Genomic DNA, 27,706 nt, shown 5'->3' with positions numbered 1-27,706 from the left:
GGAATCTCCCATTCTAACCAAGAAGACGCGCGCCTGACTGACGTCCTGCTCCGGGTGTTGCCGGCGTCTGCTCCTCGCCCTCCACGCGACCAGGTGGCGCGCTCGGTCTCCGGCCCAGCTAGTTCGCAGCCGCACGCCGTCCCTCCCCGCGCCGGGCTAGGCCACATCCTCGGACCCAGAGGCCGCGTCAGAGTTTCACGTCGACCAATTAGAACTGTCCATGTACTAGCGGGGGCGGGGCTGCCGAGGCAAGAGGAAGATGGCGGCGGGGGCGCGGTGAGGTGTTGGCAGTAGAAAGGGGTTCGGGTGCGGGGGGCGGGAGAACGCGGAGAGATGGCCCGCGCCGGCTGCAGGGCCGGATGAGAAGCGGTCGCGCCGCGGGTGTAGGAGAGAGGAGGGCGCCCGGGCGCCACGAGAGTATGACGGGGCTGTATGAGCTGGTGTGGCGGGTGCTGCACGCTCTGCTCTGCCTGCACCGCACGCTCACCTCCTGGCTCCGTGTTCGGTTCGGCACCTGGAACTGGATCTGGCGGCGCTGCTGTCGGGCCGCCTCCGCCGCGGTCCTAGCGCCGCTCGGCTTCACGCTCCCCAAGCTCCTGGCTGTCGGCAGGAACGGCAGGAACCGCCGTCACCACCGGCATCCGCGCGGGGGGCCGACCCCGGTCGCCGCCCACCCGCGGCTACGCTGGCGCGCGGACGGCCGTTCCCTGGAGAAGCTGCCTGTGCACATGGGCCTGGTGATCACCGAGGAGGAGCAGGAGCCCAGCTTCTCGGACATCGCAAGCCTCGTGGTGTGGTGTATGGCCGTGGGCATTTCTTACATTAGTGTCTACGACCACCAAGGTGAGACCGGGAGCGGGTAGGGGGCCCGGGGCGTCTCCGGCCGCGGGTACCGCGCATCGGGCAGGTGGACCCGGGGCGCGTCGCTCGGCACAGCCATCCCGGCTCCGCGAGTTACCTCGTCCGGAGGCCCTTAAGTGCAAATTATGGTGCTGGCGCTTTCGAGGAAGGGAGATAGGCTTAATTGGACACCAACTAAGTTCCTGAATTCGGTTCAGTCGCTTTCTACATATTTAAAAATATTTATTCGTTATAATGTGCCACTAAGGTGGATGATGTTTCTGTACCCTTGTTTCACAAATGAGGGAGCTGAGATAACAACATTCATTGATTTGTCCAAAGTTAGAGAGGTAGTAATAGGAGGATTGAAATTTTAGCCAGTCTGTGCTTTTCCACAGATTTACCTTTTTGTTACACCGCAGTGGTTCTTCAGAGAGGCTCAAGGCACTGTTCTTAAGTCACCGCAGGCTGTGGAGGATTTATGCGTAAGCTAAGTGGTTGGGGACAGGTGGCATTTGAAGTGGGTTTATGAAGAGTACGTGAGAGACTGGATAGACAGAAAGGAAAGTGGTCACCGTCTGTCTTCGGAGGTCTGGGTTGTTGTGCGATCCTTGATCCTCAGGGGCCAACACAGTACTTGTCCTCCCATAAGTTTTGATTGAGGAAATTTTCACTGTAGGGAATTTTTGTAGGTACAAGACTTCAACATTGTTCGCGTAGCTACAAACCTAAAGCACATTGCTGGGCATATTCCTTGGATTTTTACATTGAATTTCATGGATTCTCAGCCTTGTGGGGTGGAGGGTAGACACACTCACATGAGTGGCATGGGTAGCAACAAATGTTGGGAGTTAGTAACTGCTGTGAGTAGGGGGAAGAGAAATTCTCATTGGAGAAACTTGAGAAGTTCCTCCAGAGGAAATGGCGTTTAAGCCGGATGTTGAAGAATGAATAGATCAGGTTGGGGAAGGCTCTAAATGTCATGTTTGGGTTTCAGTCAAATCCTGAAAGCCATGGTATTTCCTTAAAGGTAAGAATGATTTAGGAGTATTGGTATGAAGGAAAGAAAACTAGTGTCTTAGGCTCTGTTCAGTACCTTAAATTACTGGTATGCTCACAGAAGCTACAACTTGATTTTTAATCTTTAAGTCTTTGTTAGGCAGGTTTAAGTGTGACATTTTGTCAGAAAGGTTAGGTTGAGGTCAGACAGCACCTCTTGCAGGCTATTAGAGTAATCTTTGGTTGACTGATTGCCTTCCTTGCAGCCAGCAAGGAGTATGGTGACTCATAGCCTGTCATCATCAAATGAAAATTTACCCTGAAAGGTAAAGTTTAATATACTCAGGGGCTGACATGTTATGGAGCTTGCCAGAACAATAGAAATCACAAGACTGTTATAAGGCGATGCACTCTTTGCTTAAGCAACGCAACAGAAACGTTGGGGGAAAAAAGTAAGTGAAGCAGAAATGGAAATTAATTAAAGCTGTTGAGCAATGTGGTGAATTCACTTTAAGTGAGTCACTTATATCCAGGGGATTCTTTTAAAGCAAGTACCTTAACCTTCTAGTAGAGAAGGAAAATGAATAGCTGAATAGTTTAAATTGGTGGCTGCGTACGAACGCAGATTATAATATTGCCACACTTCCTTGTTCTGGCAATTCCTGTTCTTAAGTTGCTGATGTGATTCAGAAATAGCCTGTTTCATATTCGCTAAAAGAAAAATGATTGGTAGTGAAAAGGAAGAAGTCAAGCTAAGCAAAAGGAGTTTTACGGAGCATTTTCAGTGCATGGACTGAAGAGCATTTTGTGTCTACTGTAAAAGCAATTTCAATAAGGGATAAAGGTTAATTTCATTGTTTGAAATAAGAGGCTTTCAATTTACTCATCCTTGGTTTTGACTGATTGATTCATTCATTTAACAGATGACAGATTGGGTGTGTGTTAAGTACCAGATACTGTTCTAGGCATGAGAGTGCCCCAGTGAAAAAAACAGACAAAAATTCCTACTCTCATAGAACTTACATTTTAGTGGAAGTCTGACAAATATTATAAATGAGTAAAATGTATTAGATCATAAAAGCAAAGAGGAAAAATAAAGCAGGGGACGTGGAGAGGAATGTTGAAAGTCAGTGGTGGAGTAGGGGGTGCGGTTTTAAATAGAGTGGCCAAAGAAAGCCCCCGGGACTTTTGAGTAGACCTGAAAGAGGTGCGCGATCAAGCCATGTGGATATGTGAGAAAAATTATTCCTTTTTCAGGGGAACTGTAAATACTTAAGCTATATTCAGTTTTCCCAAACTTTCACTTAAACTTATTTCTATGTAAATATTTAACTGATTTTAAAAATCCTATTGACATACTCTTAAACGTCAATTTATTGAGTACCTACTGGGATACAAAGAAGTACAAGAAATTGTCTCAAAGAGTTTATACTCAAGTTAGGGATAGTTACTAAAAATTAATGCAAGCTAATATATAAATGCTAGTGAATGGAAGAGACTTTAAGGAGAAAAAAAGAGAAAAATCCCTGAGGAGCAAGGTAACCTCCATATGTCCATAGGAGGTGACATCTGAGATGGGCCTTGCAAAAATAGGTAGAATTTGGATTAGCATAATCAGTACAGTGTTCTTTGTGTGTGCGTGTGTGTGACAGAGAGAAAGAGCGAGAGAATGGGGAATTCCCCATTGGCAGCATTCCCATTAGAGTAGATTGAACAACAGCATCGAGCAGTGTGTTGGGATCAGTAAATATAATAGATAAGTTTATGTAATGAAAGGTTGAGAATTGAGGTAGGATGAAGGCTTGGCCACCTGTTCTGGTTATCTGTAGCTTTGTAGTCTACTCCAAAGCATAGTGTTTTAAAACAATTTATGAGTTGACTCGGTTCAGGTGGACAGTTCTTCCTTGGGGTTAGTTCTACTCATAAGGCTACAGTCAGGTAGTAGCTGGGACATAAAGGTTTCTTATCATACATTTAGTGCCTGGTTTGTGATGGCTGGAATAGATGAGGACAGGTTGGTCATCTGTCTTCACATGGCTAGCTTAAGTTTCCTCATTTAATAGTGGCCTTGGCGTAGTCATACTTCTTTTATAGGCGTTCCCAAAGAATTAGCCAAAGGCCAAAGCTGCAAGACTTCTTATGAACTAGCTTAGGAGATCATACAGTGTTACTTCTGGTGTATTCTCTTGGTCTGAGAAGTCACAGGTCTGCCCCAATTCACGAAAATGGAGCGGTAGACTTTACCTCTCGATGAGAAGATGGCTTGTGCAGCAGGAGTCGGGGCTGGGGCTGGTGGCAGCCATCTTGGAGACGAGCTACTGTACCACCTTCCATTTTCCCCTGTCTTGTGCCCCTTAACCTCCCAAATTTGTATTTAAATCAGTGTTCATTCTAATTATAGTTGGATTTAGATTATATTTAATTCTTAGACTAAAAAAAATCCACTGATATTTACCTTGGTTTGACTCTGCCAACAGACTGATATTTTCATCTACCTGCACTCTTTCCTGATTATCATCAAGAATTTCTGCAAGTAATAATTTCATCTGTCAGAAATTGGAGTTGTTTTCTCAGGTATTTCTTGAGCTCAGAATTCTAGAAGGGAGATTTGGCTATTTTGTCTACATTATTATAATTTAAGACCATAATGGGGCTGGTACAAAAATTGGAGTTTGGGGCTTTTGGTGCTGTAGCCTTAGGGGTGTTATGCTTGCTTGGGTTCACTTGAAGTACGCCTAGATCCAAGTTACCTACAGATACATTATTATCTTCAGTGATGGAACCTGTTCATGTTGCTCAGCTGTATTGGTGCCATGCTGAGAACCTTGCTGTAGGGCAGTAGTTTTCAAAACGTGGTCTGTGGACCATCCGTGAATGAGTCATTGGGGGTATTTATAAAAAATACAGATTCAGCACAGTTATTGATCAGACCAAATTAGGGGAGTGGGACCTGAGCATCTCTATTTTTATTAAGCTACTTATATGATACATTTGCACATTGAAGTTTGACCCTAACACAAATGAAAGGATACCCTACTACTTGTATTACATCAAATTATTCATTCATCCTTCATGTTCCTTTTCATAAGTGAAGATAATCTTGGGTGGGTCTCAATATTAATTATTACTTAATATTACTTTTTTATTTCTATTTTATTTTATTTTTTAGTTAATTTTTATTGGAGTATAGTTGATTTATAATGTGTTAGTTTCTGCTCTACAGCAAAGGGAATCTGTTATACATATACATATATCCACTCTTTTTCAGATTCTTTTCTCATATAAGTCATTACAGAGTACTGAGTAGAGTTCCCTGTGCTATACAATATGTCATTATTTATTTTATATGTAGTAGTGTGTATATGTCAATCCCAATCTCCTAATTTATCCCTCCCCCACCGGTAACCATAAGTTTGTTTTCTACATCTGTGACTTTATTTCTGTTTTGTAAATAAGTTCATTTGTACCATTTTTGTAGATTCCACATATAAGCAATCATATGATATTTGTTTTTCTCTGACTGACTTCACTCAGTTTGACAATCTCTAGGTCCATCCATGTTGCTGCAAATGGCATTATTTCATTCTTTTTAAATGGCTGAGCAATATTCCATTGTATATATGTACTATATCTTCTTTATCTATTCCTCTGTCCATGGACATTTAGGTTGCTTCCATGTCTTGGCTATTGTAAATAGTGCTGCAGTTAATTATTACTTAATATTACTGTAAATTGGAGTGATCCAGAATAAGGCATTGCTTTCTATGTGAGAATTCAGCAACAAAACAAACCTTTTGTGTTGCTCTTTTTAGTGTTATTTCCGTAGTTGTAAATCTATACTAGGTATCGTAGGAAATGGTTTTTGGATTCAGATTTCTTACACAAGAATTTAAAAGATCTGCCCTGTGTACTCCCAGCCTTCTCAACATATTTCTCACTATTTTATATCCCTTTTGCTGCATCCATAATTAGGTTACTTGATATTCCCTCCTTCTGGAGTGTCCTCTTCTCCTTTTCTTGGCAAATGGCTATCTAGCTGTCAAAAGGCTATCATTGATCCTTTTAAGTCTATCCAAACTATCACCTCTTAGGTAGTCTCTCTCGGCTATTCCATTCCTAATCTTGCTCTGTCCTTGAATCTCCTTAAATATCGTACATCTTTAAAGTTACTTCCATTCTCCCATTTTGTGAAGTAGTAGCCGTATGTATATGTGCCCGAACTTTCTTACTAGATTGTAAGCTTTGCAGATGCTAGCTGTCCTTCTCATTGTTGCTTCACCTACAGATTGTAGCTTGGTGTTTGCGTGTAATGAGTAGGTCAGTATATATTCCTTGAATTGGAAGAAGGGGCTGCATTTCTTGTAGATAAGAATGATGAACTGAGTTGTAATTTGTTTCCCAACACCAGTACCCAGAAGCCTTAATTAAAGTAGTGGGGGGAAATGAACATAGTTTGCCCTAGTTTACTTATTTGGCACACTGACACAGATGCTGTTGGGAAATATAATTTTATCAAGTATTGTTCTCCTTACGCTGAAATACAGAGTTGCCAGAAGTGTTGAAAGTCTAAATATAAATGTGATTAGATTTGATATACAGACAATACAAACTAGAGTACTTGTCTTCCCTCATGTGGAAACTCATGTAAGGTAACATTCTATTTCTAATCTTCACCTTTGTATAGTACATTTCAAAAATATACAGAATTTCACATTTATCTTAACATCCTGGGATGTCCTCTTCCCTTTTTCTACCAAAGGGCTATCTACCTGTCAAAAGCTATCAATAGATCCTTGTACATCAATTCTCACTATTACCTGCTTAGTAGCCTCTCTTGACTGTTCCATCCCCAGTTTTGCTTTGTCTTTGAAAAGCTCTGTCCTGCTTTTGAACTGACCTCATTCTCTGAGTACCTTTCTATTTAACCATACTGGATTTATGTATGAAAATAAACCTTTCCTTAATAGTAATAATTACTCTTTGTTGCACTTTTACTATGCACTAGATGCTATGCAAAGAAGTGAATTAAATCCTTAGCACTTTTAGCAGTCAAGACACTGAGACTTAGAAAACCAAGAACCCATATATAGGAAGGGGCAGATCTAGAATTTGAATCAGATTTTATTCCAAAGCTTTGGTACTTAAGCATTATGCTGTACTGACTTCCACTGAGAAGAGAATGTAACCACAGTACAGTCATGTTAGTACTCTTCCTGATTATGTTGTGTCATCTTAAAGTCTTGGTAAAGTGGGTACTTATCTAGAGGTAGTAGAAATAATTTGTTAAAGATATTTAAAGGTAAATAGAATTTTCTTCATACTACTAATATAAACATTCATCCTTTGAGTCGTAGGACACACTTGACTTTTTTAATCAACTAAATTTAATTTTATGGAGCTCCTGCTCTGTATTGAACTGTTTCCTTGTCAGGTGAGCAGAGTCTGGGAAGACATTCTCATTTTAAAAATGTGCAGTCAGAGGCTGAGAAAGCCCACTTGGCTAGTTTATTTTAAACATCTCTCCTGCTAAAGAACTGGGACTTAAAATTTAGCCAGCGCTTGTTCCCGTATGCTGTGCCACCATCACGCATATCTTTCTTGGTACAACATGCTCATTCCAGTATAATTGTTGTTCTATGAGGTATCCTGGGGCTCTTTCTCTCTCTCTCTCTCTCTCTCTCTCTCTTTTTTAAAATTTATGTATTTTATTTATTTATTTTTGGCTGCATTGTGTCTTCGTTGTTGCGCGCGGTCTTTCTTTAGTTGCGGTGAGCGGGGGCGGGGCTACTCTTCCGTTGCGGTGCGCGGGCTTCTCATTGCGGTGGCTTCTCTTGTTACGGAGCACAGGCTCTAGACAGGCGGGCTTCAGTAGCTGTGGCTCATGGGCTCTAGAGCGCAGACTCAGTAGTTGTGGTGCACGGGCTTAGTTGCTCCGTGGCATGTGGGATCTTCCCAGACCAGGGCTCAAACCCGTGTCCCTTCCATTGGCAGGTGGATTCTTAATCACTGCATCACCAGGGAAGCCCTCCTGGGGCTCTCTCTTGAAATAAAATTGTTTAATGGCTTGTAAGATTTATTTTGTTATGACTACTTCAGTCATGTAAAATTTTATTGGTAGATTTTTTTAAAATTATTGTTCCATATGTTTTTTTCTCTGAAGGTTGACTCTAATAGTGTTATAATTGGATTGTTAGAGAATTAAATGAGGGTAACTACCAGATAACTTACTTAGGTGTCTTGTTTAAAAGAAGAAAGGTAGACTATTTCGAAGGATGGGCGTTTATTTGCAAAAAAGTATTACTTTAGTTCCTTAGCTGGTGAGATGCTTTGTAACCAGAGAGATTGCTTCAATGTTTATCTCACTTTTCTTCCCTTCCTTTCCCTTGTTCTTATAAACACTTGCTAGATATTTCTTTAAAAATCTGTTTCTATAGAAGGGAAGGAATAATCACATAAAAGTTCAAATTTCAGATCTAAAAGAAATACTAAACGTGTATTTTGAAAGTCTCATTTTCTATAATTGATTATTCAGTTCATGTAAATTTTAGAAGAAGCAGTATTTAAGGGATACAGGTAAGATTTGCTGATTGAATACTTGTTTAATTAAACTCTTGGTTCCCTTAATTCGAAAAAACTATTACATCATGGCGTTATTACCCAGTTAATGTGTACATAGTTGATTGTTAGGGTAGACTGAATGTTGAAACTTGTAAGTAATTCTAAAATGTAATTTTAACTATTAAAGACCCCAATAAGGTCTTTATATCCCGAACAGTATATAACCTGATTGGTGGATAGGACATACTTAATTCCACTCTCTTTGAAATATTTTCTCTCCTGGCTTCCATGACATCATGTGTGGTTGGATTTCTTCCTATCTTGCTGACTGTTCCTTCTGAGCCTTATGTCTGGCTTGTTTTCTCCACTTCTAAAAGTTGAGATGTCCTAGGATTTTGTGCTGTATGTGTGCCCTTGTCTTTCTGATGTTCACCCTATCTCCTAGATCAGAGGTCAGAAAACTTTTTCTTAAAGGGCCAGCTAGTAAATATTTTAGACTTAGTGGGCTGTATGGTCCCTGTCACAAATACTCAACTTTGCCAGTATAGTCAGAAAGTGGCCATAAACGAATGGTGTGACTCTGTTCCAATGCTCACACTCAGGTTTGAATCTCCAGTCCTTATCTCTCCTATAATTCCAGGCTCCTTTATCTCACCCTACCTAACATCTCCACTTTGATTTCTTTAGGCATCTCAAATGCTTAACATGTCTAAAACAGTACTCTTGAATTTCCCCCCTAAACCTGCCTTGCTCAGCTTTTTTCCAATCTCAGAAAATACCTTCCAACCAACTGCTCAAGCTAAAAATTTAGATGTGAGTCTTCTACATCATGTTCTACCTCTAATCTTGATCTTCTAGAATATATCCCAAATTTGCCACTTGTTTTGGTTCTTCATTGTAGTTGTCCAAGTTTGAGTTTTCATTATTTTTCACCTGGATTAATGCTGTAGTAGCCTCTTAATTTATCTTCAGTTCTGTTCTGACCCCTGTATAATCCATTCTTCACCCACCAGCAAAGTGATCTTTTTTGGTAATACTATTCAAACTCTGAATAAAACCGTCCAATGGCCTCCCATTGTACTTGGAATGTTTTCTGAATTCAGACCTTTATTGTTAAATAATGCAATTGTTAAAACAATCATGAGACTACCACCAAAGAAGGATACATGTTATACAAGTGAAAAAGCAGGATACAAAATTGCATGGTCATATATGCCAAGATTACACATGCATGTGGACAAAGGCTAGGAAATGTTAAAAACCAGAAATAATTGTATTATGATAGTAAGATTAAGGGACATTCAATTTATTAGGAAGGATGGTTAGGGGACATATCCTTATTGTCTAAACTTTGAACATCATACTAGAATTAGAAAAGGATATTTCTTAGGATATAAAAAGAAATCTACATTTGGTATAGTTAGTGTTTATCAAAAACACCAAAAACATTGTTGTCTTTCTGAGGTCCACCTTTCCTAACATAATATTTTATTCTTTATTGGAAATTGTAGGTTTTTCTGGGTGTGTGCATGTGTGTGTTTTAAAAAATTTCGGCTCTTTCATGTAGCTTTTCTATATATGTTTCCAGTTAGCTGACATGTGGGAAATTGAGAGTGCATGAGATATAGTTGTAGAGCAACAAGCATAATGTAAAATTCTTTAAGTCATTATTGCAAAAACTTATTTTATATTCCCAAGTCATTCTTAAAGAATTCAAATATCTGTTACCTTGTGACTTCTTAAAAGCCTTTTTAAAAAGAGCTCTAGTCTTAGTTTTTTTCAAAACATTCTGCTCATTTGTAAAGGGGTCAGCTTTATTTATTTTATGAAGTTTAACTTTTGGGGGAGGGAAATTCAAAATTTAATAGTAAGGTGGATTTAGCATTGGTTATCAGCATTAGAAATAGTTACTGAATTGAATAATTAGAAGCCAGGAGACCTGGATTTCAGTCCAAAGTCTTAGACTCTTGACCAAGGACAATTGCTTGACCTTTCTGGGTCTATTTCCTCATCTGTAAAAGGATGGGATAAAATAATTCTTGCAGTTCATTGTTATATAACTCTGTAAAATACAGGTTTCTGAAAAATTTGAGTATTTGCTAATGTTTTTCCCTTAGATTAGTTATTTCTAAATGAATACAGTCTCAACTTCCTTTTGCATAAAATGACTTTTGTTATAGTTTCTTTACTTTTATTGATATTACATCATTTTGGCTTTAGTTTAGATTCTGTGAAGGCAAACAAGATGAATTATGATATGAGAAAAAGACTCTTCCACATATCAATTTATTATGATATCGCCAGAGGAGTTGCCTGTCTCACTCAAAGGCATTCTTATAACTTGTTGCATTTCTTGTGATGTGAAGTGTGTATGTGTAGACTTTGAATCCTGAAGAAAATTATAAGCTGAGAATATTGCTTATGGGAAATAAGTACCATAGAGTATAATCAGATTTCTGGATGGGGGTCAAGCTGTGAGGTATCAGGAATTATTTTGCTGGCAATCTATCTTATTTATGCATTTAGCACTTCTCAGAAGCTATACTTTTTAATTTCATGTCTTCATCCAAAGCAACCAAGACAAAGGTTCAGTTTAAAATAACTTCATGGAGGTCTTCTTTATAGAAGGTACTTTGTGCCTCTAATATTTTTTCTTTTTAACAGAATTTCTGCCTGTATGCAATAAGGAAGTGTCTCCTTTTATTGTGAGAGTTTCCTGGAAATTTCTTAAAAATTCCATTCAGTGACATGTCCTTTTAGGTTTTGTTGTTGTTAGGTGTCACTCTGTGCACTGATAATTCAGTTTATTAAGTAAACGTTGAACTCCTGCTATGTGGAAGGTGCCTTAGGGGGAAAGAAATGGGTAAGACTCAAGTGCACAAGTAAGACTACAGTACAGTGGGGTGGGGGAGAGTTAAGCTGTAACTAATAAAAAGTAGAATATTGGTTTGTTAAGGAGTTTGAGCAAAATGTGGGTATTTGGAGGGAGTGAGGTAAGTCAGAAGAGAAATTGAGCCTGGCTCAATCTGGCTGGGGGACTCAAAGTTTTCTTGAGGGTAAATGACATTTCAGCTGGCCTGTGAAGAATTAGAATTTTATAGGTGTGGGGCTGGGGAGGTAACAAAGGATGAAGGTTGGAGTCACTCCAGGTGTTTGGGGGGGCAGTATAAGGCAATCTAATTGCCTTATACTGGGGATAGAGTACTGTAGAGAAATTGGAAGCTTCAGTTATTTCATAAACATACATTATTTCTACCTACCGAGTATGGAAGCGTAGAATGGAATGTTAATGCTGATCTGAGCAGTTTGTTCTTGATACATTAAGCATTTTGGGAGCCATTGAAGATAATAAAGTTGGAATGTGTGAGGATTACAGATGTAGCCTAGGAAGATCAATCTGGTACTTAGTCTAGTGATCCATGCTAGAAGGGGCAGGAAGGCCCATTAGAAGGTGGTTCTAATATTACAAAGAAGACTGTTGCTTGAAACAGTGGGGACAATGGACAAAAGGAAATGGGTACAGGGAAACATTGCTGTAGAAGAGTAAAGGGCTTAGCATCTTAATAGGGCATTGGGGGGGGTGGTGATAATGCTAGAGAGCAAGGAGGATGCCTGGTTGACTGAGCAGGTAGTGATGTCTTTATTATAAATAGAACAACAAGAATAAGGGCTAATTTTTTTTGGGGGGGGGGCGGTACGCGGGCCTCTCACTGTTGTGGCCTCTCCCGTTGCGGAGCACAGGCTCCGGACACGCAGGCTTAGCGGCCATTGCTCACGGGCCCAGCCACTTTGCGGCATATGGGATCTTTCCGGACCTGGGCACGAACCCGTGTCCCCTGCATCGGCAGGCGGACTCTCAACCACTGCGCCACCAGGGAAGCCCAAGTTTTTTTGTTTTTAAACAAAAATATAAACAGCTTTACAGCAGTTATGATTTTAAATCACCTATTGTCCCATCAACCTTACATATTTACTGTTCTCATATTGCCTGTTCTCTTTTAGGCCTTATCCCTAAGTGCATATAAGTTTCACGCTTACAGTACTGTTTCTTTTTTTTAACCTGATGTAATATAAGTGTTTGAGAGCTAGCTTTAAAAGATAAGCTGCCAAGTTTTAGATTTGTTCATTTTCAGATGCTTACAGAACTTCAAGGTAAGATTAGATGTTTGAATGAACTGAAAATGTTAGGAACAAAATGCTGATCCTGTTTTTACTTAAAATTTTAATATTTTGTTCATCATGGATGTTTTGCATTAATTTTAATTTTTAAAGACAGTTATGTAAATAACTTTACACCAAGTTATTATTAATCTTAATTACTGGTTTTTTTTGTAAACTACCCTCCACCCCGTCCCCCCAGTTTTGTCTTATTCATATTACCCTGGTCCTGACGCTGAGTGGTATTAAAGTCCCGTGAGTGACTAGAACCAGAGAGGGAGGAGCACATGGACACGAAGAGGGCTGAAGTAGGAACTCTGAGGAGTAATCTCCATTTAGAGGGAAAGAGGAAAAGGATTCAGTGCAGAGTGAGAAGCGGCCATTCAAGGAGCAGATTGGGAGTTGATCCAAGGGAAGATACTCACACGAGCTGGGATGAGGATAGGATTTTGAGAAGGAAACAGGTCTCTGACCTGTCATGGTCTTGCTACCAACATTTATTTGTTGAGTGTCTGTTCTGTGCTTGGCCCTGTGCTAGCCTCAGGGCCCTGTGTTTGTAAGCAAAACATTAAGAGCCCTACCCACGTGGTGCTTATATGACCTCTTTTGAACACCCTTTCCTCATGTCTCTTAATCACTTTTACAATAACCCCACTTAAATATTCTGTCATCACCTGTCTAAAACTAAACTTGTCTTTTCCTTCAAACCAGTTCTCTTTGTAGAATTTCCCTTCTTTTTAAAAATGTTATCATTTTCTGTTATCCAGGATTAAAGTCGCAGAATTTTCTCTGTGCACCTCTAATCAAGTCATATTCTTTATTCTCTCAACTCGTCTTTTGTAGTGAATCCTTTTCCACAGCTTTATCAAATTATGTGTGGAATATTGCAATAGTCGGCTGCCTGGCTTTCTCTATCACCAAAAACCAAACTGTCACCAGGTTGGTTTTCCTAAAGATAAAGATTTCCACACATTTCCACAGGAAATGAGTGGTTACCTACTGGGTAGGCAAAATGAATAAAAATTAGGCCTATTCCCTTGCCCCTTTTCTCAAATCATTTGTACCAGCAGCATTTGTCTGCCTTTTGAGCATTCAGTGCTTTTTTTCTTAAGCATCTTCCCCATCTAACTATCCTCTCCATTTTCTTCACTTTAACTTTCTGAGGTCAGCTCAGCTTAAGTCTTGCTTGTTTGTTTACAAAGTGTTTCCCTACCGAAGGAGACTGCTTTCATCCTTGAACTGCTATTACACATATTCAACCAAGTTGCCACTATACAGCATATTCAGCAGATTCTGTGCTATTTTATATATATACTTATTATGCTCTCTCTCACAGTTAATCTTTGAACTGTTTTAAAGACAGGACTGAGAATACAGAGAAGGAACACTTTTAAAGATCAAAAAGGCAATGGCCACTAGAAAGCTGGCCTCTCTGAAAATAGCCAAATTGTTTTTAATTAGAGCTCTCTGTATTAGTTTTATACTAAATATATGTCACATCGTTCCTTCATCTTTCTCAGTGATATGATAGTAATTATAGTTTTAATTTTTCTGTGCATGGTTGGAGGATCAGAAACAATTTTATGTAATATATTTTCATGCTTTGTTTGAATTTACTAAATTTTGCTTTCTGTACTTTTGTCTATTCTCTACTTTTTACATAATTCATATTATTTCTTCTTACCATAAAAACAAATGAATCAAATTGAGGTGATAGTATTGTGTGCACAGAGTAAATCTGTAGGAGAATTACATTAGGCTGGGAGAGAGGAAGATAGACGCTTTGGATCACTGCTGCAGTTTATAAGTTCTCTGACAAGTCTCTTAATGGTCTTACTGAGACCTGGGCATCCGTTTCTTAATCTGTAAATAAAGGTGTCAAGTAAATGGTCTCTTAAAATTTCTTTCTAGGTCTAAATTTCTCTCATATTCATATTGACACAGAGTTGTTACCCCTGTCCTTTTTTTTGACTTTAGCCCAAAGCCAGACTCTTGTAATAACAGAGTTTTGTTGTCATGTTTTCCTTTTAGATTCTAGTTTAGGATTAGTCATCAGTGATTCACTTGGAAATTGTTCAGTTCTGAATCCAGTGTTGTTTTCACAACAAGCATCCGTTAATCATTGAAGAGGATAAATTAACCTAGTTGGGATTCCCTTTTTTTTTTTTTAAGGTATTTTCAAAAGAAATAATTCCAGATTGATGGATGAAATTTTAAAACAACAGCAGGAACTCCTGGGCTTAGATTGTTCCAAATACTCACCAGAGTTTGCAAATAGTAATGACAAAGATGATCAAGGTAAGTGTGAGTGTAAAATTGAATATCTAACATATGCAGATATGTTTTGTGTTTCGAGGCAGATTCTGTTACTCATTCATTTACTTATTAATTTTGCCCTGTTAGTCTTTATTATCACCATCTTTAATCACCAGAGTTAGACTTCTCATTCTTCATCTTGTTAAAAGATAATATTCAGAAAAAGATAAAATCATGACTCATGGATATTAAAAAATAAACACATGTTGAAGATTTTATTTAACTCAAACAACCAGGAACCAGGTAGATTTTACAGCCAATTCAAAGAGAATCCAAAGAATGGAGATATTTATAGATCAGAAATATTGAAATAAATATGTGAATAGAGGCAAAACTTGTTTTTCAATGGAATTAGAATGAACATAATTGAACCTCTACCAGGCAAAGAATTGCATAAACAAGAATTGGGCATTGGAACTTCACTGGTGGTGCAGTGGTTAAGAATCTGCCTGCCAACGCAGGGGGACATGGGTTCGAGCCCTGGTCCGGGAAGATCGCATGTGCTGCGGAGCAGCTAAGCCCGTGCGCTACAGCTACTGAAGCCCCTGCGGCTAAAGCCCGTGCTCCACAACAAGAGAAGCCACCGCAATGAGAAGCCCACCTAGTGCAATGAAGAGTAGCCCCCGCTCGCCGCAACTGGAGAAAGCCCACGCACAGCAACGAAGACCCAACACAGCCAAAAATAAATAAATAAATTAATTAATTAAAAAAAGAAAAAAAAGAATTGGGCATTGCTGTCAGTTACCTAGAATCCTATCAATTGTAAAACAGCTCCACAGAATCAGAATTTGATAAGGTGGATGTGTGTGCTACAGACAATTCATATTCTATTGAAGCACATTTTTTTCCTATAGTCTTCATTTTTGTCTTCTGTGTTATTGCTGACTGTACTAGAATTGTAGATGGCGTTTTGAGTAGGAAATTGTAAGTTACCCTATAATTAAAATTTCTGTTTTCTAGAGGATTTATTCACAGATACAAGGTCATTCTGAGCACTTTGAAAAGAAGGCTGTATGTAAATGTATACACAAATGTTATATATTGGTTCTTTCAGAGGAGAGTAGCCAGGTATGTTTTAATATTGAAATTGAAGGGCTTAAAAGATTCTTGTTTACTATAAGAACTGTACTTTTATTTTAGTCTGAACTTAATATTTCTTAATATCATAGGTTGTAGACCCATGATAAACAAAAATGTACATAGTCCTCAAGTTATTTTGAAATATATCTGGAAGAGGGTATTTTTAAAAATATCTTGTTTTTTTCCCTCCAGTTTTAAATTGCCAATCGGCAGTGAAGGTGCTGTCCCCAGAAGATGGAAAAGCAGATATTGTGAGAGCTGCTCAAGACTTCTGCCAGTTAGTAGCTCAGCAGCAAAAGAAATGCACAGATTTGGATGTAGATATGTTAGACAGTTTACTTAGTAAGTCATATATGTTTGTTCTTAGTTTTGTCCCACAAGGATACAGTATGAAGGAGACTATCTAAGTTCCATTTTATTGTTGTTGTCATTATACTTGTTATGTTTCTGAAGTTTAGAGACACACATGTGAAAATAGTTTTGAGATAATGAAATTTGTATTCCCCTGACTTGCATGAGGAATTATTGGTAAAGGAGAGGATTGATCTAAAAGGATTTGGGGGGAAGTGATGAACAGTCTTAAAAATAGGTCTTCTGCTTCTGCCTCCCTCTTTTAAAATTTATTTTGATTTATTTTTTTCCAGTTTTATTGAGATATAATTGACATACAGTGTTCCTCATTCATTTTAGTTTGAACTCTCTTGAATATTAACTTTGAACTTAATAGCTATTTAGGAAACAATCCCAAGAATATTATACTGCTATCATCCATGACTCCTTTTATAGTATTCCTTCTCTTATGTTATACCAACTTTACCACTATATTTGTCACGTTATACCAAGTGTAACATATTTTATCTGTTTTTCTTCAATTGTTTATAAAAGCCTTTAGTTTGCTTATTCTCTCTAAAGTTCCCTAGGAACTTTTTGCCTTAACTTTATGGTCTTTTTTGCTTATTAGGATTATCCTTGATCCTTTTGAAGAAAGGCAATATTTCTAACAAATTCATGTCTGTTGATAGCTTCTATAGCCATACAATTTCAGACATATTTTTTATTCATTCACATAGATTCTCCATTTACCTTACTTATTAATCATCCATTTTCTAATTCTCAGTCATTTATTTAACCCTCAGTTCTTTGTTTCTTCTGTTTTGACATGTCCATTACAGAGCACAGTCCCTCTCTGGCCTCTTGGTCTCACTAACTCCCTACTTTCATTGACTATTCACTTCTTACCCTACTTTCCTATTCTCTGCTCTGTCATTGCCTAACTATCGAGGCTGAATGAATAGGCTTCAAGTAAACCATTGTAGGAGTTCTCGAGGCAGAGGTTACTGGGGTGTTGACTGTTTCCTGGATCCTATAAGTCCCCAACCAGAGAGTAGTTTTGAGGATGTCCTAAAAGTGATGCAGGGACCAAAGGTAATCCTTCAGATAGCCTTTGGAGACCATGTATTGACTGCAGGGGTTTTAGACCCATGATAAACGAAAATGTACATAATCCTTAAGTTAACTCATTAATCTGACAGAAGCAAACCCTCTGAATATTGTCGCCCCCAAGAGTCCCCTTGTGACTGCAGTTAATCTCCACTCTTATTGCCAATATGAAGCAACTGCTTTGTTTTCTTCTAGAATTTTTATAGCTTTAGCTATTATATTTAAGTCTAATCCATTTTAACTTAATTTTTGTGAATGATGTGAGGTAAGGGATACCAGTTATTTATCCACCACCACTTGTTGAAAAGACTATGTTTTCCCCCTTTAATTACTGTGGCTCCTTTATTGAAAATCAGTTTTTCATGAATCTGTGAGTTTTTTCCTGGACTTTCTCTTCTATTCCATTGGTCTATATGTCTGTCCTTAAAATGCTGCAGTGTCTTGATTACTATAGCCTACCGTAATAAACTTTGAAATTCAAGTAGTGTAAATCTTTCAACTTTGATTTTCTTTTTCAAAGTTTTAGCTATTCAGGGTCCTTTACATCTTCATATACGTTTTAAGATGAGTTTGTCAATTTAAAAAAACAAACTGTTTTAATAGGGATTGAGTTGAATCTGTAGCTCAATTTGGGGAGAATTGCCATCTTCACAATCTTCACTATGTTCATCTTCCAATCCATGAACATAGTATATCTCTCCATTTATTTGGGTCCTAATTTTCCTCATAACAATGTTTTATAATTTCAGGGTATAGAGTTCTACTTTTTTCAGTTTATTCCTAAGACTTTTATTCTTTTTGATGCTACTGTTAATGAGATTTTTTCTTAACTTTATTTTCAGATTGTTTGTTGATAATATATGGAAATACAGGTTGGTTTTTTTAAATACTGATTTTGTATCCTGCTTTGCTGAAATTTCACTTAGTAGTTCTAGTAGTTGTTTTTGTAGAGTCTTAGAATTTTCTAAATACAGGATTATATTGTCTATAAATACAGGTGACTACTGCTGTCTCTGCTCAGTTTTTCTATTTTTAATTTTATTCTTTAGTCTGGCATTCTGTGTCTGCATAGTTTAATGTGTCAGACAGTGGTTTGCACACTGGTTGTGCTCAAACACCTTAAATTTGTAAGGCTTCCAAGATCTTTGTGTGATGTTGGAGGGTGCATTCAAGTCAGTTCTCAGGTCTCCTTGGCTGTTACCTTTCACTGGACTTTCTTGCCACCCTGTCCTGCTTGCCCTCCTTCTTCCCTTGCATGTGGTATTTTCCTAGTCAGCCTGGATATATGGAGAGCTTAAATGAACCATTGTTTCCAGCATCTCCCTGTTAAATTTCTATCCATTGTTCTGCTTGCCCTAATGGGGGGCTACAACCTCGGGGTAACAAAGCTGTGGGTTTTCCTTTTGAGTCCATAGGTTTTCACCATCGCTCCCTCCCTCCTGCCCACAACCTCCAAATTGAGTCCATATATTTTGGCTACAAGCAGCAAATCTGCTAGCTTTTGCTGTCAGTCCCCTGCTGGTAAAACTACTGTTTCCTTCAGTTGATGGAGATAGAGACATGGGGGTTGGGGGCATTCCCAGGCAGGAAGACCAAAAGACCTACAGTTCTTACCTGAAGCTCTAGCTGGTGTTTTGTTTTTTTAAAGAATAGTCATCTGCTCTGGTTAATATCCAGTGCTCTTAAGTGATTGGTTTTGTCCAGTTTAATACATGTTATTTTTGGAGAGGATTCGTCACCCTCTTCACACCACTATTAGCCAGAAGTACCTTCTTGCCTTTTCTTTTTGTGTGTGTATACTAAAGAGGATTTGCTTTTTTAGCAGGAAGAAGAGTATGTGTTCTACTTAGTCTATTCACTCTGCCAACATAGACTTTTAAAGAGACTTTGTTGTGGAAATAATTCTTTATTACTGCTGAAGGGACCTGTCTAATCCAGCCCCCTTATTTAACAAATGAGGAACTAAGCCCTGGAGAGACTGTGTGACCAGAAAGTTAGTGGCTGAACTGAGGTTATTAGAAGCTGTTAAAACCCGAGTCTCTTGGATTAAAGCATCTTTTCTGTTATACCAGTGATTCTTTATTTTAAGATTTACTTTACTTTATTTTTAAGCAGTTGAAATATTTCTATCCCATTTTTCTCTCAAGCCAGATCTCATATGGAAACCAGTCTGTGAAGCAAAAAATGGCCAGAACTTGGTTGATGCAGGTGTACAGTCTCCTTTTCCCCTCCCAGGGAGCTTGGGCTCTGGGGAATACTGAGAACATTTGTACTATATAGCTAGAAGTTGGTCTTTCTGGAGTTGGTCTTGCTCTGTAAAATCAGAGCATGGGGAAGGAAGGAGAGTAGATAACTTTTTAAGTTGCTTTTCATCTCTGAAGTTATTTAGTTCTGTGGCCAGAATAAGTATTAAGTCCTTAAAGCAGTGAGGGTCCCAGGGTGCGAAGAGAACACTTAAGTTGAGTCTTGAAAGATAGATGGGATTTGGGGGCTACTTGTAGGGTTTAGGATGGGAGTTGTGTTACCTCTCCTTATCAGGTAATCAATCCAGTTAAATGGCCTTTAGAGAAAACTTCCACATTTGGAAATAACATAGATATAAAAGTAGATGTTGGGCCATGGAATAGGGGTATGGAAACATACAAATAAAGCTTCTGAAGAGAACAGATACGTAAAGCATAAGAAACCAATTTGATGAACAGATTTTGCCATTGGTCGTTTTTTGGTAAGCAATGTGTATTAAGTTCATGTGTCTTTTTATCTTTCCAAGGTTCAAATGGTTTCCCTGATCCTGATTTAGTATTGAAGTTTGGTCCTGTGGACAGCACACTAGGCTTTCTTCCCTGGCACATCAGGTTGACTGAGATTGTGTAAGTAATTAAAAGTGTACTGACTTTGGTTCGATCCAGCAAGAGTTTCTTGAACCCAGCACCGTGCTAGATGTGGTGGGAATTCCCAAAGAATTATAATACTGGACCCTTTCCCTCAGGTATTTGACAGTATCAGTGGTGAAATAAAAACCTGTATCAATGACTCAGACACAAGAGAGCATGTGGTTGTGCAAATGTTTGGTATTGAAACTAATCATCGTAGGAGATCAGGAGTGAGAGAGAAAGCTGTGGGCCAGAGTTGTTGATTCCACAGAAAAGATGTGACTTGATCCAGGGTGTATAAAATGGGTAGAATTTTTGTAATTAAAGAAAAGGTGGGAAGTGTAGGGGGTGAGCAAGGGGAAAAAAAAAAAAAGAAAGGCTGGGGGGGAGGGGCAGGGCGTGAACATCGCCTTTGAAAGAAATAGGGAACTGGCCACACCAACGCAGAGAGTTAGTGTTAGATAGCAGTATAAGGTGAAATCAAATTGTTTGGGGGTGTTGACATTGGGAATGCTTTAAATATCAGCATAAGGAATGTGTATAATTGTTTAGAGAGGCAGTAGGAAATTGATGAGCCTGTGGGTAATGTGGGAATGGTGATTCTGGAAGATTTGTTGGGCAACTATGTACTAGAGTAGATTGGGTTTGGGCAAGGGTGAGGTAAAAAGACAAATGATGAGGCCATGCCTATAATTTATGGGAGAATACACTGATGAGAATGTAACTGCTTATTTGGCAAACTTTTTGTATAAAGGGCCAGAGGGTAAATATTTTAGGCCTTGTGGGCTATATAGTCTCTTGGAACTGCTCTTCTCTGTTGCCACTAAACACTTGCTAGTATAGCTAAACAAGCATGGGCAGTATGTCAACAAATGTGTGTGACTGTGTTCTAATAAAACCTTGTTTACAAGAAACAGGTGGCAGGCTCCTGGGCTGTAATTGCAGACCCCTGATTTAAAATAAAGGAGAGACTTAGGAGCCTTAGAATATATTTAAATTCTGGGTCTTAGGAGGAATATACTACAAATTTTCTTTCTCATGAGAACTAATTACCAAGTATACTTGCAGGCCTAGCACTTTACTATCAATAATTGCAGTAAAAACTAGAGTAGAAATGAAATGATTCCTAAGTTCTTAAGCCTAAGTGACTGGGTGAATTATGGTGTTATTGAGACAAATGGGAAAGTCAAGGGACCATTGATTTTGAAGGGAAGATGTTGAATTCAGGAATAAAATTTTGAGGCCAGAGTCTGTTTAGATGGAAATACTTAAGAGAGCAGATGAAGATGTCGAACTGATGCTTGGATGAGAAGTCAAGGCTAAGGATGGATCTTTGGGAGTTGTCAGTACCTAGGAAGTAGAAGTAGTTGAACCTAGTAGTGAGAATAGAGGACTTCCCTAATGTGTTCATAGAAGAGAACAGTACCAAGGGGTCCTGTATGAAATGCTTCAAGCTGGGGGCAGGAGGGAGACGAAAAGAACACGTAGCATGTTAGGGTCAGAGAGGGCTGTAGGTCATCCGGTACTGCCTCCTCATTTCATAGGCCAGGAAAATGGGGAAGAGACATTACTCAAGCTTGTAATAAAGTGGAATTGGAACCCAAATCTCCAAACTCTGGGTTTCTTTATGGTGATATGTGTTTCTCTTATCTCTTCCTCCCCCCACCCCAGGGGGTTTCCCAAGTCATTTCAGGTGCCTTTCAGGTGGGCTTTAAGAAAGGTAGCAGTGATATTTTGTGAGGTTGGGAGTGGTTTGGTAGGAAGAGTATGTCTTAGAACATAGATCCTGGTTTGAGTCTTGGCTATGCAGCTTGTTAACATGACTTTGGAAAGCTATTGAAACTTCTCTGTATTTGTAAAATGGGCATTTTAATCCAGAGTTGAGGATTTAAATCTGATCATGGGCATCAGATCCTGGCACCTAACAGGCTTTCCCACAGATCTTTGTACATATGTCTCTTATAGCTGTATAATGTTATTTTGAGGTTTGCTCTCTATTTGTCTACCGTCCACCAGACTGTAAGCACTGTGATGACAGGAAAAGTGTCTTGATCACAATGTAGAGAAGACTGGAGCCCTGATGGGACAGACCAGGAAATAACAAGACTGCTTCTGAGTCACTGAGGGGTGGTGACACCAAGTGCTTCTTGAGGAGTGATAGGAGATGAGGCTGTTGATAAAGGGCGTAAAATGAAGACAACCTAGGAAAGTGGGTAGTTTGAAGACATTGGAAGCAAGCTTTTAGCAAAAAGAAAGTCGTTAACATTTGTCCTTGAGAATATCATTTCAGTAGAGTGAATAAGGTAAAAGATTGATAGCAGAGATTATTAAGAGATAAGGAAATGGAGGGAAACAGGAGGCTTATTTCAGAATTCTTAGCAGTAAGAGGAAGGATAAAGATTATCTGTCAGTTATATCTCAGTAAACCTGGCAAGGGAAGAAAAGGAAGGATAATGAAAACATAGCTGAAGAGAACCACAGGGTCAGGCAGGAGTTCATTATGGTAGGTTTGTTTAGTCCTTTTCTTATGTTCATGTGACTGAAGAATTCTTAATGTGAGTCTTATAATCTGACTAGATCTTGGCTCTGATTCTGTTTGAAATGTCCAAAACATCAAAGTAAAGCTGTATAAATTTGAGATTTTTTTTAATGTTAATTACTGAAAATTATTTTAAGTCTTTAAAATACTTAAGGGGAAACCCTCTGGCTGTGTATTCACTTTGTCTTAAAAGTGCTTGTCTTCACATTGTAGTTGCCCCCTTGAGCAATCGAAAATTGTGGAGATAAATATTGTTCATTTATTGGTTGCTCACCACATGGCTTCAGTAATCATCATGTGGGGATGCTGTGTTGCTCTGCCAGCATTCAGCCTGACTTTTGTAAACTGTTCAAGTAACACTGGCTTTACTCTGACAAAGCCGAGTTCTTGAAGTAAATTTGAGTGAGATCTTTTATAAATAGCTCTCCAGTTTTGCATTAATCTGGACTTATGCTTTAATAGGTTCTGAATCTCTCTAGCACTACACTGTGCCTTCATCTTGGAGGATAAAAGAATATTCCAAAGTATAAAAGTGTCAGAATTGAAAATGGGCTAACATTCCAATGAATTCATTGTAAGTTATGTCTCTTAGTAATTTTCACTTTATCCTTAGAATTAGAAATATAATGTAAACCAACAAGGACCTACTGTATATATAGCACAGGGGACCCTACCTGATAGTCTGTGATAACCTATATGAGAAAAGTATCTAAAAAAGAATGACTGGGCTTCCCTGGTGGCGCAGTGGTTGAGAGTCCGCCTGCCGATGCAGGGGACACGGGTTCGTGCCCGGTCCGGGAAGATCCCACATGCCGCGGAGTGGCTGGGCCCGTGAGCCATGGCCGCTGAGCCTGCGTGTCCGGAGCCTGTGCTCCGCAACGGGAGAGGCCACAACAGTGAGAGGCCCGCATAACACACACACATACACACACAAAAAAAGACTATATGTATATGTTTAACTGAATCACGTTGCGATATACCTGAAACTAACACAACACTGTAAATGAACTATACTCCAATAAAACTAAAATACTTTTTAAAGATCCCTTTAAAATCCCAAAAACAAATAAAAGAAACATAATGTATAAATTTTTTGTTCAAATGCTCCATAGATCTGTGTGAGCAAAGGATAAGTCTTATCATCCTAAGTAGATTGCCTTCAGAAAGGCTGAAGTCCGGTGCAGCGTTTATGGTACTTTGCCACTTTTGTTCTTGCTTTAATCTTTTGTAGACTCACCTACCAGTTTTAATAAATTTAAATAAATTTTATCAGCAGAATCTTGCCTTGTGTTCTTTAAAAGTAGTATAGAAATTCATGGTTTAGACACAAGGTTTTTCAAAGGAGGGAGATGAGATCTATCAGATGACATTTATGTCTTAGATGCCTGGTGGTGCAAGATTGTTAGGGAGCCTCAAAAATAAAAATTAGAAACTTGGAAATAAAAAAACGTTCTGAATCTCCATCTCTCTACAATTTGCTTTTCTCTTCTTGTGAAAGGAGGGATTATATTTTATTTGAACTGTTTCACAGTGAGTTTAACAATCATTTAGTAGAAATAGTTTGATGTACTCTAGGCTTATAATTTACTTTCTTCTGTCCTTAATCTTTTTGGTCATTACCCGTCTGGCTCCCCCTCCAAATTACAGCATATCATCTAATTGCTTTTTTTCTCCTTTTATTTTTTTTTCAGCTCTTTGCCTTCCCACCTGAACATCAGTTATGAGGACTTTTTCTCTGCCCTTTGTCAATATGCAGCCTGTGAACAGCGTCTGGGAAAATAGTGATCCCTGGTTGTGTAATTTGATTTCAGGCTTTTGGAGAAAAGGACTCAAGTGACTCTGATGTTTACAAAGCACCTATGAAACCCTGTACACACCTAGTTCATAATCCTCATAATTTATCAACAAACACAAAAAAGTGTCTTACTTGAGAGTAAGAGTACATGTGAGTGAGTGAGTGTGTGTGTGTGTGCGTGTGTGGAAATAAACTTATAAATGGGGGAAGTATTGGAGGAGGATATATGTGGACTTGCACCTTTGAGCAAATAGCAGCGATGTTTTAGGAGCTGAAATTTCAGATTTACAGGCTTCAGCCCCAACTACTTCCCTTTTTTGTGGGGAGAGAAAGGGGTGGTTAAAGCTGTTTTGTTGTTGTTTTGGGGGGGGAGGGGAATAACTTTTGTTCATTCTTTCCAAGTGACCAAACTTTAATTTTTAAGAATAGTATATTGACGTATTAAATGGAAGCATTCTGAGTTTGAGGGATCTCCAGAGGAATGGAGTTCTGTGTTGTTCACATGTTAAAAGTTTGCTCACCTTTGGAGCAGAGGGAATACCTATTTTCAGACATCCGTCCATTTTCATCTCTTCGTTATTGTCAGTGTGACTTGAAAATGTCGCTCTGTTGTCTGTGTTCTGGGTTGTGAAGATCACTTGAAAAAGAACTCTTACAACATTGAAATGCAGAATTAAAAAAATTTTAAATATTGTATGAGGCAGTCATAAAAGGTGAAAAGGTTGTAATCTTAAAAGTAAAGGTGAAACTTTCCTGAATAAGGAAAGAAAGTTTTGATCTCCTTTTCTGTTTGGTGGGCAGTGGGCTAGATAGTACCCAAAGCTGGTTTAAAAAATTTCCATTAACTGTGTTTATTTAAATAAGCATTTGAGGGAAATTACCGAGGCAGCTCTTTTCCTCAAAAGTAACCTGTTCCTCTTTGGAATAGCACATTTAGGACCATGTTAGTACCCAGGATTTTTACTTAATAAATCCTGACGGTGACTTTGCGTAAAAATATGATCTTTAAGTAAGATTGAGGCCTGTGTAGGTAATAAAACATTACCAAAGTCTACAAAAGTAATTTAATTTTGCATGTTCTCTTTCATGGCAGAGAACAGCACTGGTTCTGTTCCTTTTTAAATGAAGAAATGATTTTTTGATAGGTGTTTAGTTTTTCTTCCCTCACTGCTGATACTCGGACAGAAACCATTATTCTTTATATTTGATGGGCTGTTTTCAGAAGAATCTTATTAACAAGTGCACAATAGTTATCCAAAATTGTATGTTTAGAAGGGAGTAGTTTAAAAACTAGGTCTCAGAGTCTGAAAAATAGCAAAGAAGACTGGATTTGGAAAGCAAGGTCTGGAATTGCTTGCCAAATTCTGAGGCTACGAAGAATAAATGTTTTGACTTTGGATTCCAAAACCCCATTTATGATTTTAAAAAACACTTGAAATAAAATGATATAAACTAAATTTTGGTTCAGTGATATTACTTTGCACATTGTAGTTCTTTTGTACATTGTGAGACTTTTTTTTTAAGTCTTAATTTATTGCTAAAAGCTTTGTGTGATGCTACAGCATATCTCTAAATTTTACCAGAGAATTTTTTATTTCTGTTCCCCTGTACTGTCATGCATGTTCTATTGAGGCTTTTTGGCCTTAGTTGAAGACTGAATTTATGCCTTTTATAAACATGTGTCTTTTTTAAACATTCTGGAATATATATGGTTTTAATGAATTAAATTTAATGGGCCCGATTGAAGTGAAGGGATTTAATAATATTTGTTAAAATGAAGTCAGGCAAATAAATTATCCACTGCAATATAGCCAAAGCCACTAAAGGTTTAATAGTTGAGTCTTTGTATTTTTATTTCTTCTTGTATTTCACAGCAGTGTAGTGTTACACATTACAGTAAATCTGTAACCTGTGACCTGAGTCTGTTATAGTCCTAAGTAGGAAGAGACCCTTAAAACAAGTTGCTGAGGATTCTGATTTCAGATATAGGCATTCCAGATCCTTCCCATGAGTTTAACTGTTAGTACAGTCTCCACAATTTGAATGACATCAGTCATTCTGTAATTCCTGCCCAAATCATCTACTAGTTATGCATTATCAGCAGTCCCTTTGCACTCCCAAGAAGAACTGATAAAAACTTTAAAGAATCGTGTTGTTTGTCTTGATGTGTTTTGAAGAATATTGTCTTTAAATTGTTTCTTCTTGACACTGCCCACAATGGAAAAATTATCAAATTAAACCTACCTTATGGATGGCAGCTTGGAGCTTAGCAAGAGGTTGGAGGGTTTGAATTCCATTCCCAAATTCTGGTTGTGTTTTGTTTCTTAACACTGATTACTGTTAGAAGGTTTGAAAGCTGGTTTTGATGTGAATAGCAAATTCTGGTATATTGTGACTAAGGCTTAATAATGCCTGTCTTAAGAGAAGAATGTGTTATAATGTTAATGAACAGTGCCAAATACACTGTACACATCTACAATTTAATCTTTGAATGTATGTTACTTGATTAGTTCCCTCTTTCTGTGTGATGGTACCATGCATAGAGTCAAATCCTTGTGATGTTTTGTATGGCTGTAGACTTTGGCAACATGTAAATAATGTGTAAAGCAAGTTTTTATGATTAAGGAATCAAATTTATTGAATTTTACTATTGAAAGTTGAAACGACATGTATGAACAAAAACAATAAAAGAATATACACTTTTCATGGACTATAGTATTATGTGAATGCTACATTCTAAATATGTAGGGACTGCAAAAATGTAATAAGAAACTCATATGACAAGATAACAGTACTGTTTTTTTGGATGGTAAGTTCTTGATTGAAGTATATTCTCATTTTTACCAGATTAAACATTTGGAATCGTAAAATGTTATTTGCTTTTTGCCAGGTAACAGTGAGGTAAAATTCAGCTTCGCCATTGGTAAAATTGTCAAAATTCCACAGTAATTAAAATCTGAACAGTTTTTTACTGAATATGGAATGCCAAGTTGAAAATGTATATGTGTACTCTTTTAAAAAGGAATTTGACGTTCTCGTTAAACCAGGAAATAGAAGGGTAAGAGCTATGGTTTGTCTTACGTTGCATAGAGTATTCACTTTCTAACT

The 27,706-nt window shown here is 38.3% G+C and overlaps 1 protein-coding gene across 1 annotated transcript; it reads left to right on the top strand.

Annotated features, from left to right (window-relative positions):
• The first annotated feature begins 245 nt into the window (after positions 1–245).
• Positions 246–27,313, top strand: NUS1 (NUS1 dehydrodolichyl diphosphate synthase subunit). The gene is made up of 5 exons (XM_027087793.1): positions 246–843; positions 14,728–14,853; positions 16,144–16,293; positions 20,162–20,261; positions 24,495–27,313. Exons 1-5 carry the CDS (start codon positions 360–362, stop codon positions 24,583–24,585), a joined length of 951 nt encoding a protein of 316 aa, XP_026943594.1. The 5' UTR covers positions 246–359; the 3' UTR covers positions 24,586–27,313.
• The last annotated feature ends 393 nt before the right edge of the window (positions 27,314–27,706 follow it).

The sequence above is a fragment of the Aethalodelphis obliquidens genome, unplaced genomic scaffold, assembly GCF_003676395.1.
Source record: "Aethalodelphis obliquidens isolate GAN/ISIS:26980383/991018 unplaced genomic scaffold, ASM367639v1 scaffold3, whole genome shotgun sequence".
In the NCBI taxonomy this organism is placed as follows: domain Eukaryota; kingdom Metazoa; phylum Chordata; class Mammalia; order Artiodactyla; family Delphinidae; genus Aethalodelphis; species Aethalodelphis obliquidens.
The sequence above is the reverse complement of the archived record's forward strand: the minus strand, read 5'-3'. Positions and strand labels throughout refer to the sequence as shown.